The sequence below is a fragment of the Myotis myotis genome, unplaced genomic scaffold (genome assembly GCF_014108235.1).
Source record: "Myotis myotis isolate mMyoMyo1 unplaced genomic scaffold, mMyoMyo1.p scaffold_m19_p_15, whole genome shotgun sequence".
Lineage (NCBI taxonomy): Eukaryota > Metazoa > Chordata > Mammalia > Chiroptera > Vespertilionidae > Myotis > Myotis myotis.
The window spans coordinates 39,594,186-39,614,735 of record NW_023416319.1 but is presented as its reverse complement, the minus strand read 5'-3'; the positions used below and the strand labels follow the sequence as shown (position 1 = coordinate 39,614,735).

General features: G+C 39.4%; 1 protein-coding gene across 2 annotated transcripts in view; it reads left to right on the top strand.

Annotated features, from left to right (window-relative positions):
* Positions 1-20,550, top strand: part of DNA2 (DNA replication helicase/nuclease 2) — a 35,674-nt gene that overhangs the window by 3,390 nt on the left and 11,734 nt on the right. For both annotated transcript variants that reach the window (XR_004972211.1, XM_036336908.1), the window contains exons 4-14: positions 2,742-2,887; positions 8,695-8,826; positions 10,118-10,337; positions 11,494-11,611; positions 12,480-12,645; positions 14,218-14,412; positions 15,896-16,126; positions 18,679-18,795; positions 18,873-18,982; positions 19,256-19,365; positions 20,121-20,345. Coding sequence is in view for 1 of the 2 variants with exons in the window: in XM_036336908.1 (XP_036192801.1) it covers positions 2,742-2,887; positions 8,695-8,826; positions 10,118-10,337; positions 11,494-11,611; positions 12,480-12,645; positions 14,218-14,412; positions 15,896-16,126; positions 18,679-18,795; positions 18,873-18,982; positions 19,256-19,365; positions 20,121-20,345 (1,770 nt within the window). In the remaining variant the exon portion in view is untranslated. The remainder of the gene's footprint in view (positions 1-2,741; positions 2,888-8,694; positions 8,827-10,117; positions 10,338-11,493; positions 11,612-12,479; positions 12,646-14,217; positions 14,413-15,895; positions 16,127-18,678; positions 18,796-18,872; positions 18,983-19,255; positions 19,366-20,120; positions 20,346-20,550) is intronic.

The window sequence follows — 20,550 nt, the reverse complement described above, 5'->3', positions numbered from 1 at the left end:
AGGCCATGTGCCTGAATTCTCTGAATCTTGTTCAACACTAATAAAATAATTCTAATGGTAAGAAAAGTAATTCAGTGACAAAAATTTAAATTTAATACATCTAGACATTTCCAATAAACTAAAAATAAATGTGATAGTCTCCTTTTAAAAAGTTATTATGGAAAATTTCAAAGATACATGGAGATGATTATAATAAACCTCCATGTATCCATTCTGCTTTCCCAAACATTATATTATTTTGCAAGTAAATTAAAGCTGACTTTTTTTAAATCCTCACCTGAGGATATGTTTTTATTGATTTTAGAAAGGGAGAGGGGGAGAGAGAGAGAGAAACATCGATCAGCTGTTACCTGTAACCTGGATATGTGCCCTAATTGGGAATTGAATCTGCAACGTTTTGGTGTACAGGATGATGCTCCAACCAGCTGAGCCACCTGGCCAGGGCTAAAAGCTGACATTTAAAAAATATACATAAATGCAATATTTACTTTATTGAGAGGAAGGAAGAGAGAGAGAAAGAAACATTGATGTGAGAGAGAAATATCTGTCGGTTGCTTCCTTCCTGCACATGCCTTGACTGGGATGGGATCAAACCTGCAGCCCGGGCATGTGCCCTGACCCGGAATCGAACTTTCCACCTTCTGGTGTATGGGATGACACTTCAACCAATTGAGCCACAGAAATTTCTCACATTTTGCTCAATTTATCTCTAATGTCTTTCATCAAAAATATCTTTTTATTCAGTTGGTTTGTTAGAATCAGTATCCAAACAAATTGTTTGTATTATGTTGATACGTCTGTTAAGTTTCTTTTTATCTGTATTATTTCTGCCTTCTACTTGCCCCCTTTGTTTCTATGCCGTTTATTTGTTGAAGAACCTTAGTTGTTTTTTGTTTTTGTTAATCCTCACCTGAGGATATTTTTTCTATTGCTTTTCAGAGAGAGTGGAAGAGAGGTTGGAGGGGTGGGGGAAAGAGAGAGAGAGAGAGAGAGAGCGAGCGAGAGAGAGAGAGAGAGAGAAACATCCATGTGAGAGATACACATCGACCGGTTGCCTCCTAATGTTCCCCAACTGGGGTGGGGAGTGAACTTGCAATCCAGGTATGTGCCCTTGACCAGGAATTGAACCCTCGACCCTTTGGTTCTTCCGTCGACACTATAACCACTGAGCAACACCAGCCAGGGCAGAACCTGAGTTTTTACTTGTTAAACATTTATTCCTTGCTCTAGCTGGATGGTTCAGTTGATTGGAGCATTGTCCCGTACACAGAAAGGTTACGGGTTCAATTCCATGTCAGGGCACTTACCTAGGTTGTGGGTTCAGTCCCTGGTTGGGCTTGTACAGGAGGCAACTGATTAATTCCATTGATGTTTCTCTCTCTCTCTCTAAAAAAAATAGTATATTCAGGTGAGGATGAAAAAAAGAAGTTTCTTCCTCCCAGCGTATTGTTTTAATTATACAATTAATCTACATGTGTGTAGAAACCCAAAATGACAGCTGAGCAACAAGAGCTAAAGAAGGAAAAATACCTCTGTAGGTTTTTTTCTAATACTGTTAATTGCTACTTATTTATAGTTTAGTTTATCCACTTTTTTCTTCAGTTGTGGGAGAATATCAACTTCTCTCTTAATCAGGTATTATAAGGCGGACCTAATATGACTCTGTTAAAAACTTTTATTTTGAAATAATTTAGACTCAACATAGAATTTACCAAAAGTAGTACAAAGAGTTCCTCTGTAAGTTTTTAAAGTTCCTGATGGATGGTTTGGTGGACTTTATCTAGTTTTGGTTAATAAAAAGGCTACTTGAAAAACACTTTCTTTTTAAATAGAGAGAACGTTCTTGCCAAAAATCTCTACTGTAAGTTAAATTTTTATGTTTCAATAATATCTTTTGCTTTCAAGAATTTGTGAGCTATGCCTTTATTTACTTTTTCTATTTGGATAAATTATAAAATGGAATATATTAAATATTTGAGAATATGTTGAACTTTTTCATATTGGTTAATTTTTTAAATAGAAATATAGTGATTTTTTAAAAAAACAAAAACCCTCTCATACTTGTAAAATAATTCAGGTCATTCTCAATAGAAGAAAGGGAAAGTCGCACTGGCCGGTTTGGCTCAGTATATAGAGCGTGGGCCCGAGGACTGAAGGGTCCTGGGTTCAATTCCTGTTAAGGGCACGTACCTTGGTTCCAGGCTGGATCCCTGACCCCAGTCTGGGTCTGAGGTGCGGGAGGCAACCAATCAATGTGACACTCTCAAATCAATGTTTCTCTTTGTCTCTCCCTGTCCCTTCCACTCTTTCTAAAAATCTCTGGTGAGAATTAACAAAAAAAGAAAGAAAGGGAAAGTCACTTATAATTCCTCCCACCAGAAAAATACATTGGTTGATGTTTTGGTATTTGTCTTAGTAGTACACTTTGGCTATGGTGGTTTAATAGGTTAGGTCAGTGGTCGGCAAACTCATTAGTCAACAGAGCCAAATATCAACAGTACAACGACTGAAATTTCTTTTGAGAGCCAAATTTTTTAAACTTAAACTATATAGGTAGGTACATTGTTATTAACTTAATTAGTGTACTCCTAAGGCTTAGGAAGAGCCACACTCAAGGGGCCAAAAAGCCACATGTGGCTCGCAAGCCGCAGTTTGCCGACCACGGAGTTAGGTAATAAGTATACATTCACGTCTTTTAATATGTTGTAAAATAAAAAATTTTTTGTGTTTTTTCTTACTAGGGCTCTGATCCAGCCACACGCCAAATGCTGATTGGTACGGTTCTCCATGAAGTATTTCAGAAAGCAATAAGTGATAGCTTTGCCCCAGAAAAGCTACAAGAACTTGCTTTTCAAACTGTTCAAGAGATAAGGCATCTGAAAGAAATGTAAGTAGTTACAAGAGAACTGCAGGTACAGTTTTATTATATAACTTCTCCTAGAATCCATAAGGTGCTTGGCCATTTTACTATTCAGTGTAAATTAGTGTAATACTAAAATGCAGATTCCAGAGTTGCAGTCTCCCCTTCCAGTTCTGTGAAGAGCTTCTAAAATTGCACAATAGGAGCTCTTAAGCTAAAAATAACTGAATTTTCTGTACATGAGTACAACGGACTCTGAGAGTGTGTAAAGCGTTTTGCCTTTAGAAACAGGGTGACATGCAGAAAATCGTATGGGTTTGGAAGTCAGATCTCATTTGAAATTCTAGCTTTGACAGTTTGATGACTGCAGAAATCACTTAAACATTCTGAAACGGTGATAATGCCTATTTTGCATCTTGTGACAATGGAAATGATGTATATGAACCCACAGGTGGTTAATCATTGGCGTTTTATGAGTGACTGACTACCTTCAGAGGGTTTGGCATGTTCTGCCCTCTGTTTCTCCCTTGACTCCCACTGCAGCCCATCTTTTCTCACAGAGAGACAAGTTTTTATTAGTGATGATTTTTTTTTTTTTTTTTTTTAAAAAAATATTTTAAATTTTTTTTTTTTAATATATTTTATTGATTTTTTACAGAGAGGAAGAGAGAGAGATAGAGAGTCAGAAACATCGATGAGAGAGAAACATCGACCAGCCGCCTCCTGCACATCCCCCACCGGGGATGTGCTCGCAACCCAGGTACATGCCCTTGACCGGAATCGAACCTGGGACCTTTCAGTCCGCAGGCCGACGCTCTATCCACTGAGCCAAACCGGTTTCGGCAATTAGTGATGATTTTGATTCTGACATCAGTCTATTTTCCCAGATAGTAATTCTGTGCTTTACTGTTTATGTGGGGAAAAATGTGTTCCAAAATTTTACACAAATGATTTAGCGATGACATGTAATCTGGTGTCGTAAAACATTTCAGGCGCTGCCGTATGTCCGGCACTGTGTTGGCTTTTATGCATATCTTGAATAGTCTGATTGCAGCTTCTTATAAATGAAGAAACTGAAGCACCGAGAAGTTGTCACTTGTTCATGACCACAAAGCACAGCATTCAGAATATAAATAGATTTAATAAAGCTTTTGCTTTGAGTTCTGTTTATTGCCTATTTGCCACTTTGCGTTTCAGATTTTGAATTTTTGTGTCACACCCTAATCAGCAAATGATTATCTTATCTGTTGTATACTGGATTGATTATGGCCCTGAAACCAGTCACATCAACACTTAGTGGCTTAAATGGCAAGCTTCTAGCCTAGCCTGTTACCTCACAGTTGCTGTAGGTCAGAGATTCGGAGGTGGCTTAGCGGGCTGGCTCTGGCTCCGGGTCTCCCAGGTGGGGCTGCAGTCATCTAGGCTTGCCCAGTGCAGGAGGATGACTCACACGGCCCTTGTGTTGAGGCCTCAGTGCCGGGCTGACTGTTGGCAGGAGGTCTCGTTCTCCGCCACGTGGGTGTCCATAAGGCTGCGTGTCCTCGTGCCATGCCGCTGCTGCTTGGAGGGAAGGGTCCAAGAAAGAGAGCAAGCAGGAAGCACAGTGCCTTCTCACCTAGTGTCTGATTCCTATATTGTCACGGCTGCTTTTTTGATTCCTTAGATGCAAGTCACTACATGCAGCTCTCCCTTAAACGTAGGGGAATTGGGTGCCATCTTTTGAAAGGTGTCGAAGAATTTGCGGACATCTTTTAAACCACCTTGGGGGTTTAGGTATCCGGCAATCTGATTCATCCAGAACCCAACTTGTATACAGGGATGAAGGAAAACAAGGTTTCTGAGCAGTCTTGCTTAGAATTCATATTGTTCATGTATTTAAAAAACCCTTGTTCACTTCATTATCATGGAATATCTCTCTGATTCCCTTAGCATCTATTTTTCACTGATAGCTAACATTCTTACTTATCTGGTTTCTGAGATGCGGGAGAGTCACCTTCATAGTCACATAACATGTGAGCTGATAGCTTCATTGCAGGGTAAGAAAGAGGAAACCTTAAAATATATAAGAACTGCCCTAACCGGTTTGGCTCAGTGGATAGAGTGCCGGCCTATGGACTGAAAGGTCCCAGGTTCAATTCTGGTCAAGGGCATGTACCTTGATTGTGGGCACTTCCCCAGTGGGAGGTGTGCAGGAGGCAGCTGATCGATGTTTCTCTCTCATCCATGTTTCTAACTCTATCTCTCTCCCTTCCTCTCTGTAAAAAATCAATAAAATATATATAAAAAAAGAAGTTGGTTCATTCTATATGCAGAAACATAATGTTTAATATATATATATATATATTATATATATATGAAATATATGAACTGCCCAGCCGGCGTGGCTCAGTGGTTGACCTGTGAACCAGGGGGTCACGGTTCAATTCCCAATCAGGGCACAGGCCCGATTGCAGGCTCAATCCCCAGTGTGGGGCGTGCATGATTCTCTCTCATCATTGATGTTTCTATTCCTCTTCCTTCCTCTCTGAAATCACTAAAAGTATATTAAAAAAATATATACATATAAGAACTATGAAGGTCAGAAATGTGGGGGAATGCATTCTTAGCACATCTTTGGGTCACTGAATTATAGTACTGTGGGTTTTTTAAAATCATGATATTCTAAGACATTAAGGGAAAACTTGTGTTTCATTTCAATACTTTGTTAAATTCCCAAATCCTAAAATAATCCAAAGTTCTTCTCTACCCTCTCTCCTCGGCCCTTTTCTACCCTAGTACAGCTCTTAGAACACATTTTGATCTGTTCATGTTCTACCATGTTATCATATTTATAAGAGTCTAGGCTTGAAGATCTCACTTTAAGTATCTTACTAATCTCAGGAAAAACTAGGCTGTTATATGTCATTTTGCTGTGACTTCACAAAATTAAAAAGGGAGAATTTATATGCAGAAGACATTAAATAGCCAGTACAGACTAGTGTGGAAACTTTAAAGAGTCCTGATCTGTAAAAAAGTCTACTTAAGGAGTTAGTGACAGTGAAGAATGGTTTCCGGATGGCTGGAGAAATTTATTTAGGAATAAGATTATTCACTTGTGCAGGATTTAAAAAAAAATCTTATATCTAAATAGGGCATAACGTATACCATATGTTACTGTAATGTACAAGAGTGTGTACAGTAAAACGTAAGTCCTTTCTATCCTCACTTTCCTCATCATGCAGTTCCTTCCCCCAGAGGCAGCCACTGTTGTTTTCTTATATGTCCTTCCAGAGGTTTCAAATATTTATATGTGTGTTGTGTGTGTGTGTGTATTCATATTTTGTTATGTAGATGGTAGTATACCATGAACATTATCATGCACTTAAAAATTAAATCTTTTTATTTATTTATATATATATATATATATATATATATATATATACTCTAATAAAAGAGAAACATGCAAATTGGTGTCACTCAGCTACACCCACCAGCCAATCAGAGCGACTATGCAAATTAACCCAACAAAGATGGCGGTTAATTTGCATACGCAGGCACAGAGCGAAGACTGAAGACTGAAGAGGCTTGGCTTCTCCGCTGCGGCCGGACCAAAGGCCTGGGTCCCGGGTGCCAGAGGAAAACCAGTGCCCGCAGCCAGGGAAGGGAGGCCTATTGCGCGAATCTTCGTGCAGTGGGCTTCTAGTATATATATATATTTTATTGATTTCAGAGAGGAAGGGAGAGGGAGAGAGAGACAGAAACATCAATGATGAGAGAGAATCATGGATCGACTGCCTCCTGCACACCCCCACTAAGGATCCAGCGCACAACCTAGGCATGTGCCCTTGATCGGAATCGAACCTGGGTCCCTTCCACAGGCCGTCGCTCTGTCTACTGAGCCAAACCAGCCAGGGCTGAGCTATCTCATTTTTAATTAATAGTGGCATAATGTATTATATGGATATGCCATAATTTATTTAAGCATCCCCATGGGTTTCAGTCTGCTTTTATTAGCAATGCTATAATAAATACCTTTGTACATCCTTTATTTCATAGCTATGCGGGCATGTATGTTGGCTCAGTACTTAGAAGTGGAATTGTTGGACTAGAGGATTTATACATTTACACATTTAAAAATATTTTTATTTGGAAATAATTTTAAATTTAGAGAATAGCTGCAAGAGTAGTACAGAGAACATCCATATACTCCTTACTCGTATTCACCTGTTGTGTGTATGTGTGTGTTTACTTTTTCTAAGATTAAGTGGTATTCATCATGGAATACATAATGGGCTGTAAACCATGAAGACACCGGCCGTAGAGCAGGCTGAGGAGGGCCCTGGACATCCTGGGGCCCCCACTGCAGTGGGCAAAGCTGGCCTTGCTCACTCTTCCTTCGGGCCTCTCTCCCTAACCTGGCTGTGGTGACGGGCCAGGCAGGTGGTGACAGCTGGGTGTGGGGCCTCAGTGCCCGGCGTGGCAGCCTGTTACTGGCTGAGGACTTTGCTCATGACACGTTCTTGCTGATGCTGGGCCTGGTGGGCTCAGGGCTCATGTCCTAGAAGTAAAGAACCATGATGTATATTTAAGTGTGTATTTCCTAAGAATAAGGATTTTCTCTTATGTAACCACAGCACAGTTACCAACTTCAGGAAATTTAACATAGATAGAATACTTTTATCTGATCTGTCCACATTTTCAGTTTTTCCCAGTAATGTCCTTTCTAGCATCTTGCCCCCTCCTGCTCAGGACCCAGTCTGGGTACACTTCAAGTTTTGATATTGCCCTGCCCAACTTGGCTCAGTGGATAGAGCGTCAGCCTGCGGATTGAAGGGTCCCAGGTTCGATTCCGGCCAAGGGCACATGCCTGGGTTGCAGGCTTGATCCCCAGTGGGGGGCGTGCAGGAGGCAGCCAATCAATGATTCTCTCTCATCATTGATGTTTCTCTCTCTCTCTCCTCCCTTCCTCTCTGAAATCAATAAAGAAATATATTTTAAAAAAAGGGAGGGCGTGGCCACATGCTAATCTACCTGACCTTCTCTGGGAAGGTCTGTGTGGAGGCCTGGCCTTGCAAACTCAGACACCTAAAGTGACCACCCTTGCCCTGACCGGTTTGGCTCAGTGGATAGAGCGTCGGCCTGCAGACTGAAGAGTCCTGGGTTCGATTCCAGTCAGGGGCATGTACCTTGGTTGCGGGCACATACCCAGTAGGAGGTGTGCACGGGGCAGCGGATCGATGTTTCTCTCTCATCGATGTTTCTAACTCTCTATCCTTCTCCCTCCCTCTCTGTAAAAAATCAATAAAATATATTTAAAAAATAAATAAATATAAATAAATAAATAAAAAAGTTTTGATATGTATTGCCAAATTGCTCTATATAGGCATTGCTTCAATTTACATTTCTGCCAGCAATACCTGAGTCCTTGTTTCCCCACATTCTCACCTACATCCTCTGTTACCGACTGGAAGCTGCCAGAGCTCAAACAGTCTTTTGCAAGGATAACCTTTGCCTCTGTCAGACGGAAGGTGGGATCGTTTGGGACATGTGTCAGCAGTTGCTCCCTGGCTTGAGGGATTTCAGCTTCTCTCTCAAGCTGAGGTTCCTGGCGTGCTCAGGAGCTGCTCTTGGCAGAGTGGCCTGCTCCTTTTGTCTTCCTTGCTGGCCCAGCTCTTTCAGAGGACTGACAGGCTCTGCTCTCCCCCCTTTTAAGGCTGAATAGTAACCCTTTGTGCGTATAGCCCACACTTGGTTTACCTTTTAGTCCATAGGTACTTGGGTTGCTTATTTGGATGTCTTTGTCCTTTTCACTGTTTTCATATTTAAGCTTTTACATGTAATGTTTTACTTTCCAGGTACCGCTTAAATTTGAATCAAGATGAAGTAAAACAAGAAGTAGAAGAGTATCTTCCTTCTTTTTCTAAGTGGGCTGGAGATTTCATGCAGAAATACACTTCAACTGACTTCCCGCAGATGCAGCTCTCTTTGTAAGAAACCCATTTTGATTATCTGGTTCATATGTTTAGACCAGGATTCTGTTCTGTATTTTGAATTAAATCTTTTTAAAGATTGAGTTATTGCAACTAGCCTTTTTGTTTGCTTATTTTACAAATTACAGTCCTGAGTATCTTTCCACACTGGCCAGGGCTCTTATACTTTTTAAATACCATTTTTATATGATATGAAATGCTTTATTACTAGAAAATGTATCCTTTTCATGTAAGATTTCTGTTAGACCTAGTTTTTTTATTTTTTTTATTTTTATTTATTGCTTAAAGTATTACAAAGGGTATTACATATGTGTCCATTTTATCCCCCCACCCTAGACAGTCCCCTAGCCTCTCCTATCCCCCAGTGCCTTATGTCCATTGGTTATGCTTATATGCATGCATACAAGTCCTTTAGTTGATCTCTTACCCCCCTACCTCCTGCCCCCCAACCCTCCCCGGCCTTCCCGCTGCAGTTTGACAATCTGTTTGAGGCAGCTCTGCCTCTGTATCTATTATGTTAGACCTAGTTTTTTATATGGCTTAGAGTCTAAAACAGGATTAATAAAAGTTAGCCATTATCAGAATTTTCTTCTGTAGAATGACTTACTGCTCTAAAAATAAGTAAATCTTAGATAAGAGAAATGTAAAAGGCTTTAAAACTTATTTTCGTCTCTCCAGGATTGTCCCAGGGGTGTAAGTGTTGGATGATCAAACTCATTCTTACCCAAGTTAATATGGTGTTACATGAAGGAACACATCCGTTGCTACCTAGGGTGCAACCACATGCAAGCAATTATATATCAATCTGTGTGATAATTGTATATCAGAATATTCAGATTGGTATTGTGGCTCCAGCAGTTCACGTAGCGAGACGTGCAGTAATCTAGGCCTGAGGAAGTAAAGGCTGAGTTGGGAAGATTGCAATAGCAGTGACCTGAAAGGGACAGATGACAAATACAAGAAAATGTATATACATTAGTTGGAGCCTAGAGGACAGTGGTTCCTAAACTTGAGTGTGCATCAGAATTGCTTGGAGAGTTTGTTAAACAAATTGCTGGGCCTCACCCATTAATATTTCTGATTGAGTAGGTCTGGAGTGGGGCTTGAGAATTTGCATTGATCACAAGTTCCCAGATGATGCCAGTGCTTACACTTTGAGAACCACTGCTATAAAGATATAGAGACCCTTTTCCATCCCCACATTCACTGAGTGCAGTGAAAAATCAATGGTAGCAGATGAGAAGTGAGCTAAGTGTTCTAATGAAGTGTTTTTGTGTTTTGTTTTTAGGCCAAGTGATGGTAGTAACAATAATGCAGCATGTAATATTGAAGTCATAAAGTCATTGGATATTGAAGAAAGCATTTGGTCCCCTAGGTTTGGATTAAAGGGCAAGATAGATGTTACAGTTGGTGTGAAAATTCATCGAGGATGTAAAACAAAATATAAAATAATGCCATTGGAACTTAAAACTGGAAAAGAATCAAATTCTATTGAACACCGAAGTCAGGTATATAAATCTTAATGAGAAACTTGAATATTTATAGATTTAAAAATGTAGTCTGCTTTATATATTTTGGTTCAATTTAGGTAATGGTTGAGTTTCATATAGTACGTTTCAATTTGTGATACATTCAGAGTACTCCAGTTGTCTGATGCATAGACGAGATGCCCGGTGCACAGATTTGTGCACATTGAAAGGAAGTTCATTAGAAGGTGGCTGGCGAGCAGGACTGGGCGAGAAGGGCCGGACATGCCCTGGAGCCCACCTCCTGCAGTTCTTCTCTGGCTGGCCACACCCGGGGCAGCGCCAGGGCTTGAAGGGTGTCTGCAGAGTGAGCGGGGTCCCTCTGGCAGGTCAGGTCCCTCGTCCTGGCTTGCAGAGATCAGGCCAAAACCAGCAGTCTGACATCCCCTGAGGGGTCCCAGAGTGCGAGAAGGCACTCTGCAAAGTTGCTGTCGCTCCTGCGCTGAGCGTCTGCTCCCTGGTGGCCAGTTGCTTAGCCTTTTACATATATAGATAAACGTGGCTACGGCAGAAAGTTTTCTCCAGCAACGAATACCTCTGAACTTGTCAGATAATATTGGCAAGTTTATGTTGCCAAACTAACAGTCTAAACAGATGCTCCTAAAAAAAGAATTCCTTGGTCATGTAAGTTGGGGAAACCAAGTATATTTGTAGATATAATGATGCACATTAGCCTATTAAAGTTTCTGAGAAGTCTTAATATGATTTGTGTCAGCTATGGTTAACCTAATATTTCCTAAACCTAATTTACCATGGAGCTGTTGTTTTCATGTAACATCTACACAGGATACCTTTCAGAAAACATCAGTGCAACCTGGCCGGCATGGCACAATGATTGAGCATCGACCTATGAACCAGGAGGTCCGGGTTCAATTCCCGGTCAGGGCACATGCCCGGGATGCAGGCTTGATCCCCAGTGTGGGGTGTGCAGGAGGCAGCCGAGTGATTCCCTCTCATCATTGATGTTTCTGTCTCTCTTTCCCTCTCCCTTCTTCTCTGAAATCAATGTAATTTTCAAAATGAAAATAGCTTAATTGACCTTTTGATTTTAAAATTATAGTATGTATTGATTGCAAACCACATATGGAAAAGCAGAAAGTTAAGGTTTTATTTGACAAAATGTACACTGTTGTCACAGCTGGTTCTGTATACACTGCTGAGTCAAGAGAGAAGAGCTGATCCGGAGGCTGGCCTGCTCCTCTACCTCAAGACCGGCCAGATGTACCCTGTGCCTGCCAAACATCTTGATAAAAGAGGTTGAGCTGCTTCTTCCATTTTTACTTCTCTGGGTTTTGTTTGTTTCCCCCTTCAACTGTTAGTGATACATACAGCATACCTGTGGGTACTGTCCAGATCACCTCAGTAAAGCGAGTAACACGAATTTTTTGGTTTTTAGTGCATATAAAGGTTATGTTTACATGATCCTGTAGTCTATTAAGTGTGCAGTAGCATTATGTCTAATAAAACAGCATATATACCTTAATTAAAAAATACTTTATTACTAAGAAATGCTAGACATCATGCGAGTCATAATCTTTTTGCTGGTGTTGGGTATCTTCAATTTGTAAAAAACACACAAAATCTGAGAAGTGCAATAAAGCAAAGCCCAATGAGACAAGGTGTACCTGTGTTTAACCTGACAGTAGCTCACTGTACTTGCGAGGCCTAATACAGGTTTTAATTTGTAGTTATGGTACTTTTTAAAAAGAATTTTAACAATATACAGTAGAGTTGAAAATACTAACTTTTTAAAATTTGATCATATAAAACTTTATTTTAAATTTTCTACCCTATACTCTAGATAGTTGTATTTATCCTTAGCATTCAGCGAATAAAGCACCAACTTCACAATTTGTACTAATTATGAGATACATGATTTTTGAAAGAATTTATCAAGTGAACAAAAATTGGAGGAATTATACTAAAGTGTTAACAGTGGTTATTCTAGTGTAGAGGGAAAAATGAACGTTGTTCTTTACTTTTTTAAATGTTTTAAAATCTGAAGTTTTATTTATGCAATGGAAAAGATATATAAGTTTAATTCTTAAAAGACATCTGTCTTCCCCCCCCATAGAATTAAGTAATTAATTAATTAATTTTTCTTTTTTCTTCCTCCCCCCATAGAATTATTAAAACTAAGAAACCAGATGGCATTCTCTTTGTTTCACCGTATTAGCAAACCTGCTACTGGAAAGGAGAAGACAGAGCTTACTCCTTTGCCACAAATAATTGAGGAACAGCAAACCTGTAAATACTGTTCACAAGTGGGTAACTGTGCTCTTTATAGCAGGTAAACACACTGTCTTCCAAAAATACTAATTTCATTTAAGTATTCACTCAACTTAAAATGATTTAACATTGCTGGCTGGCCTGGCATTGATGATTTCATTATAGCCATTCTTTTCTGTGTGTATTTGTAAAATGAAGGAACTAGGAAAAAAAACACAGTTCAGTCCTCACTCAAGGATATTTTTCCATTGATTTTTAGAGAGAGTGGAAGGGAGAGGAAGAGACAGAAACACCAGTGTGAGAGAGATGCATCAATCGGTTGTCTCCCACATGCTGCCGACCAGGGCCAAGAGCCTGCAACCGAGGTACATGCCCTTGACTGGGATCAAACCCGGGACCCTTCAGTCTGCATGCTGACACTCTATCCACTGAGCTAGACTGGCTAGGGCCACAGTTCATCTTCTATATCTATAAAAGGCTAATTGCAAAGAGTCCCCTTGGGAGTTCAATTGGGATACCGGGAGTTCGATCTCGCGCTATGACATGCTCTGACCACCAGGGCGTGGCACAGAACGAAGGAAGACCCCCACCGGCAGTTGGCAGCCAGGGAAGGAAGGCCCTGATTGGCCCTGATCGCTGGCCAGGCCTAGGGATCACCGGGCCTCTAGTATTTTATAACAAGCCTATTTCCTTGGGGAACAATAGAATGCTTTTTGAACTTTGGTTAAGAAAGATCAGTATGTAGCACAGGCATTTTGAGTACAACTTAAATGGTGTTTTAAGAAGTCTTTCGCTTCTTAGTTGCTGTTTTAATTTCAGGCCTTTTGTAGTTTAAAAAAACAGGGAAAATGTTTCTTCCAGACACAAAGTTTGGTATGATCCAGTGGCCTTGAATTTTATGTCTATTTTATTACATGTGGGAAATTTTAGCTCTTATAAACAGTCATTTGTATTTATACCTTCATAGGCCAGCAAAAGGACACAAAAAAGTAGTTAGATGTTAAATACAGACTAGACAAGCTCAAATCAGAACCCAAATTCTAATTCAGCCTGAAAATTCACAGAAAGAACTTTTAAAACTATTGTATCAAAGGGTCTCTTAATGGGAGAAGACTGTGAACCATGGGAAGTTGGGGCCTTTACTATAAGCATATTGTTGTGAAATCTTGTGTTTATTCTCAGTGTTTTGTAGGCTATCCTATGAGATATTGGCTTCTATATAAAAATTTAGAAATTAGCATTAAGCAAAATGAAATTCCAGATAATTCTCCTAGTTTTTATGCTGGTTTTCCTGTGGCACAGAGCTGGCTCTACAAATACTGGGACTTTGAGAAATGCAGTTGTACACAAAGCCAAAACTTGCTGCCCATAAGAATGAAGACTAGACTGTACCAAGTAGTTGTTAGGGGCACCGCCATTGAAGGCAAAATAATGCAGTATTGAGTTTCTTAAGCATTTTGTTTCGTGAAAAACCATTTGGCTCGTAGAATATTGAAATTACTTTTAAAGAAAATTAGAGTCTGTGGTTTGAAGTTATGATGATCATCACTATACGTACTTATTTTAGAAGTATCTCATTTCATAGCCAGCAAAATGTTTTATACACATGTCTCACTTGGAGCTTTGTCTTTAGAGCAGTGGAACAGCAGATGGATGGCAGCTCAGCCCCGATTGGCATGCTGGCCAAAATAAAAGAGGAAACCCAGCACCTCAAGGTCACACACTTGGAGTATTTCAGCCTGTGGTGTCTAATGTTAACTCTGGAGTCAAAATCAAAGGATAATAAAAAAAATAACCAAAATATATGGTTGACTTCTTCATCAGAAATGTAAGTACTACATTGAACACAGTCAGACTTCAGTAATTTGGATCAGTGGAATGGCATTTGGAATTCGTGACAAACACTGGTTATATTGTGTGCTAAAGACACGCAGTTTCATATATTCATGCTAACTCCGGATGGCTGTCAATGAATTGTTTCTGAGTAGAGCACCATTGTTAGCTATTTTCAGAAGGAAAAATATGCCTCAGGAAGTCCAATTTTAAATACATTTTTATTGATTTCAGAGAAGGAAGGAGAGGAGGGGAGAGAGAGAAACATCAGTGATGAGAGAGAATCATTGATTGGCTGCATCCTGCATGCCTCCTACTGGGGATCGGGCTAAACCCAGGCATGTGTCCTGACCTCTTGGTTCATGGGTGGGCCCTGAACCACCCTGGCCAGGCAAAAATTTAATGTATTTAAATAAAGTTAAATAAGTTATTTGATACAGGCTTATATTTTCTACTGTTGGTCAATCTTGTATTTTGTGAGATCCATTTTTTTTCCAAGTTAATTGTAAAGTTGCAGTTTTGTATATCTTTGCATTATATTTTTCTTTAATATTTAGTTACTTTTCATCTACTTGTTTCTTTCCAGAATGAATATTGATAATTATGTGACTTTAGAAATAATTGGATCATTATTTCCTTAATACTAGACTTTAACACTGAAAACATCACAGTGGAGAATGTTTGAGTAGTTACACATAGACTACAAAAGTACAGTGACTATGTCAAGTGCACATGCCAAAAAGCTTCTGAAGTTGTTTAGTGTTTAATAGTAGTGCCTGCGAGATTGTAAATGCTCAATATTTATTTCCTAGAAGCAGTGGAATTATCAGTTTGCTTGCTATTATTTTAATAACAGCAATTATAAATCCTCATGTAAACACTGAAGAAATAGGATTTAGGAATGGGTCCTCACTGTTTGTCTTTTGTGATGTGATGCACGGGGTGAGGGTGTCCTTTCAGGATCAAAGTGCTGACACACAGGCTGCTCAGAGGTCCCAGCCTGTGCGTGCAACACGGGAGGTGCTCCCTAGCACTTGTCTAGCGGCCTATTGGTGGGAGATTGTTTCCAAGCTAATAGAATGTTCCCTTAGCATTTCTAAAATTTTATTTTATTTTTTAAAAAATACTTTTATTGATTTCAGAGAGGAAGAGAGAGATAGGAACATCAATGATGAGAGAGAATCATTGATCAGCTGCCTCCTGCACACACTGGGGATCGAGCCCGCTACCAGGCATGTGCCTGGACTGGGAATTGAACTGTGACTTCCTGGTTCATAGGTTGACGCTCAACCACTGAGCCACGCCGGCCAGGAGCATTCCTAAAATTTCAGTGTGGATTGTGGAACATGTGAAAATGACAGACTCAGTATTAGCATTAGAGTTTTGGGGGGCCCAATGAACAAGAAAAGTGGGGAAAACTACAAATATAGTGTTTATATATGTGATATAGATGGAAGCTTTCTCTTTCTATTCCATAGGGAGCAAAGTGGCAACTGCATTGGAAACCTGATTAGAACAGAACATGTAAAGACACTTTGTGACGGACAGTATTTACATAATTTCCAACGAAAAAATGGTGCCATGCCTGTCACAAACCTAATGGCAGGTGACAGGATTATTTTAAGTGGAGAAGAGAGAACACTCTTTGCTTTGTCTAGGGGATACGTGAAAGAGATTAACGCGACAACGGTAACCTGCTTATTAGACAGGTAATGAAATGCTTCCTTTTTTGGGGGGGGTGGGGGAGAACAGCTTTACGAGATATAATTCACATACCATGCAGGTTCACCCATTCTACACGTATCATTCAATGGTGTTTAGTATGTTCAGAGTTAGACCCATCACCAAAATCAATTTTAGAACATTTTCATCTCCCCATAAAGAAGCCCTGTGCCCTGTAGCAGTCACTCCTCCAGCCCTAGACAACCACACCACCAGTTTCCTTTCTGTCTCTGTTGCTTTACCTGTTCTGAACATCTTATGTAACGGGAGCGCACAGTGTGTGGCCTTTTGTGACTGGCGTTTTTCATTTACCCTAGTCTTTTTGTTTGTTTTAGCCTACTATTTTGAGATTCATTTTCATGGACCAGTATATATCAGTACTTCATTTCTTTATTTAAAAATTTGAGGTAAAATTCACATAACATAGAATTGACCATTAATTATTTTAAAATGCACAGTTCGGTGGCATGTAGCACAGTCACAGTATTGTGCAACCAGCACCTCTGTCTGGTTACAAGATGTGCCCGTTAAGCAATCACTTTCTACTCTCCCTCCCTCAAGCCCCTGGCAACTGCTGCTCTGCTGCCTGTCTCTATGGATGGACCTCTTCTGGATATTTCTGTAAATAGAACCACATAACATGTGGTGGTTGTTTATTTTTATTTTTTGGTCTGGCTTCTTTTAGCATGTTTATGAGGTTCATCCATGTTTTAGCATTTATCAGTACCTCATTTCTTTTTGTTCCCCTTTAGTACCTTATTTCTTTTTTTTTTTAAATATATATTTTATTGATTTTTTACAGAGAGGAAGGGAGAGAGATAGAGAGTTAGAAACATCGATGAGAGAGAATCATCGATCAGCCGCCTCCTGCACATCTCCTACTGGGGATGTGCATGCAACCCAGGTACATGCCCCCGACCGGAATCGAACCCGGGACCTTTCAGTCCGCAGGCCGACGCTTTATCCACTAAGCCAAACCGGTTTCGGCAACCTTATTTCTTTTTATGCCTGAATAATATTCTGTTACATTGATAGACCACATTTTGCTCATTTATTCACCAGCTGATAGACATTTGAATTGTTTTCACTTTTGGGTGTTATGGCTAGTGTTACTATAAATATTCACTTGCAAATTTTTATGTGAACATATTTTTATTGCCCTTGTAGATAAGTCACAGTGGAATTGCTGGGTCACGTGCTAGGTTCGTGTTTGACGTTTGAGGGACTTCCAAACGGCTGAACTTTTCGTTAGTGCATCACGTCCCATAGTGCTAATGTGGACATAGTCCTACCTCATTCTCACAACCACATGTCCTGTGGGCAGGATAGATAGCCTGTGTTAAATATGTAGCTTATTTCTCTGCTGGAAGCCAATTCTAGCATGTCATAATTGCAAGGGTTTCATCAAAAGGTTGATGGAACTTGGGGACTCAACAGGGGCTGAGTCACATATGTTGTAATCCTGTTGGGAATGACTAAAGGCATTTCCCCAAACCTGAAAAGGGATGATTGTTTGCTGCCAGACAGCTCAGGGCATCTTAATTTGTGTGTTATTGCCTCCTACTGGCCAAACTCCTGAACAGTGGTAGGCTAATTCCCCCAATTCTGACAATGGACTGTGTATACAAAACCCTAATCCTTTGAAGTGTATATCTCTGCCTCGCCTCAGGACAATTTATGTTAATAAAAAGCATGGGGTCCTGAGACGAGGAAATCTTAGCTCCTTTTAGTTAGGCTCCTCTGACCCCCAATGCCTTTCAAAATTGTATTTCGTCTCTGGACTCTTTAAGTTACACACGGCCCCTTCTCCAGATTGCTGACCCCTTCTAGATGCTGGAACAAGAACCCCGGCATTTCTCCTTAGCATTCTGGCATTCACCATTTTGTTCTTTCCCTTTAAAAAAAAATAATTTATTCATTAATAGTTGTGATATAAAGTATATTTATCTCAGTTCAAACAAACAGGTTGATTTAAAGGAAAGTATTAAGTAAATAGAATAGTTGCTATAAAATTTGGGGGCAGAGTCTAATATCCATGTTCGTCAACATCCATATCTTCTCCTTCTTATACTGCCTGCTTTCCCTGCTTGAAGTGCAGGCAAATGTCACCATTTCTTAATGGATGGAGATCAGTGACTGGGATGCAATGACTTCTGGGTAACTCAATGGAAATGGTATCCATTTTAATAGATATTTTGGCCCATTTACTCTTTTTTCTTTTTTTAAAAAATATTTTTTTTTTAATTTATTTCAGTGAGGAAGGGAGAAGGAGAGAGAGAAACATCAATGATGAGAGAATCATTGATTGGCTGCCTCCTGAATGCTCCCCTCTGGGGACTGAGCCCGCAGGCTGGGCATGTGCCCTTGACCAGAATCGAAGCTGGGATCTTTCAGTTCGCAGGCTGATGCTCCATCCACTGAGCCAAACCAGCGAGGGCAGCCCATTTACTCTTTTAGCAGATAGTAATATTTTTCTTGTACAGGCCAACTTACTATGTTAAGTGAAAAACATTCATGTGCATCTGTTTTGCTGTTTTAGGAACCTGTCAGTACTCCCAGAATCAACTCTGTTCAGATTGGACCAGGAAGAAAAAAATTGTGATATAGATACCCCATTAGGAAATCTTTCTAAATTGATGAAAAATACTGATGCCAGGTTTGTAACAGTGAATGAATCTGAATTTTACCCCACTTTCCTAAGAAATATTACTGAAAGCATTTTTTTCTTTTCAGCCAAAAACTTCGAGATTTAATTATTGACTTTCGTGAACCTCAGTTTATTTCCTACCTCAGTTCCATTCTTCCACATGATACGAAGGACACAGTTGCCTCTATTCTAAAAGGTAAGCTATAATCAGCATGTCCTCTTCCAATTTTTTTTGTTCTATTTATAATTTAACCTACAGTCTAATGTTTTAATGATTTATATGCAGTTACAATTATTACACAGTCTCTTTGGAAGTAGTTTACATATATTTTTTAACATCACCATACTTTCTTGCTTTGCAAAGATGTATTGGAGAAACTTGAATAGAGGCTGCTATTCTTACAAAATAGTGAATTTGTTCATTGAAATTCAATATACTTTTTTCTGATATTTTTACATTTAAATGTAGGTTTGAATAAACCTCAGAGGCAAGCAATGAAAAAGGTACTTCTTTCCAAAGACTACACACTCATCGTGGGCATGCCTGGAACAGGAAAGACCACTACAATATGTACTCTTGTAAGGTCATTGCTCTTTTGCTTAGAAACTAAATATGTAAATCAGCTTCTCCTTTGTTCAGAGAGTGTGATGTTTGAGATCAAAAGAGTTGAATATTGCCTGACTGGTGTGGCTCAGTGGTTGAGCTTCAACCTATGAACCAGGAGGTCATGGTTCAATTCCCAGTCAGGGCACATGCCTGGGTTGCAGGCTCAATCTCTAGTGGAATCAATAAAATATATATATTTTTAAAAAGCTGAATATTAACTCGAGATGCCTTTATTTCAAATTACCTTTGTAGAATGACATGAGAAATAGAAAAGCTAAATGACCAATAGTTGTAATCATGTTGCAGATTTCTTGCATTTTGGATTGTCTAAGGTCTCTTTATGTTGGTGGTATATGTATCATTGTATGTTTTCCTTTTAAAAAAATGATAAATTATATAGAGGTGGTTAAAATAGATTTTTCTTGGATTTTTTTTCCACATTGGTAAATTTCTGAGTAGTAATTTACTGATTAATGATAATGATGATAGCAAATATTTATTGATTGATACTGTATGCCAATTGAAAGTTCATATGTATTCAGTTTTATTACTTTCCATAATACTTTCATAAAACATTTTGGCCTTATAATTTCAAAAAAGTTATTTGGTTCAACTCTTAGATATGCTTCCTATTAAGTTTCCTAATTCTGTTAGAAAAACATAAGCATGTTAAAAATGGTCTGGAATTAAAAGTAATGCCGTTTTCCTTTCTCTTATTCATTTTTAGGTAAGAATTCTGTATGCCTGTGGTTTTAGTGTTTTGTTGACCAGTTATACTCATTCTGCTGTTGACAATATTCTTTTGAAGTTAGCGAAGTTTAAAATAGGATTTTTGCGCTTGGGTCAGACTCAGAAGGTACATCCAGATATCCAGAAATTTACAGAGGAGGAAATTTGCAGATCAAAGTCCATTAAATCCTTAGCACTTCTAGAAGAACTCTACAATAGCCATGTAAGTACAGCATGGTATATGAATGCTGATATTAATTTCTGTAGCCAGACTGGGGAGAAGCAGCACTCTGGGAAATTCAGTCACACTGACCAAATTTGCACATGATTAATTCATGTAAACTACAGGACCAATTTACTAATTTATAGTTTGCTGGCTTGCTTCTGAACGGAAATGAGGTTTTTGGTTTATTATTCAGGGATCTCAT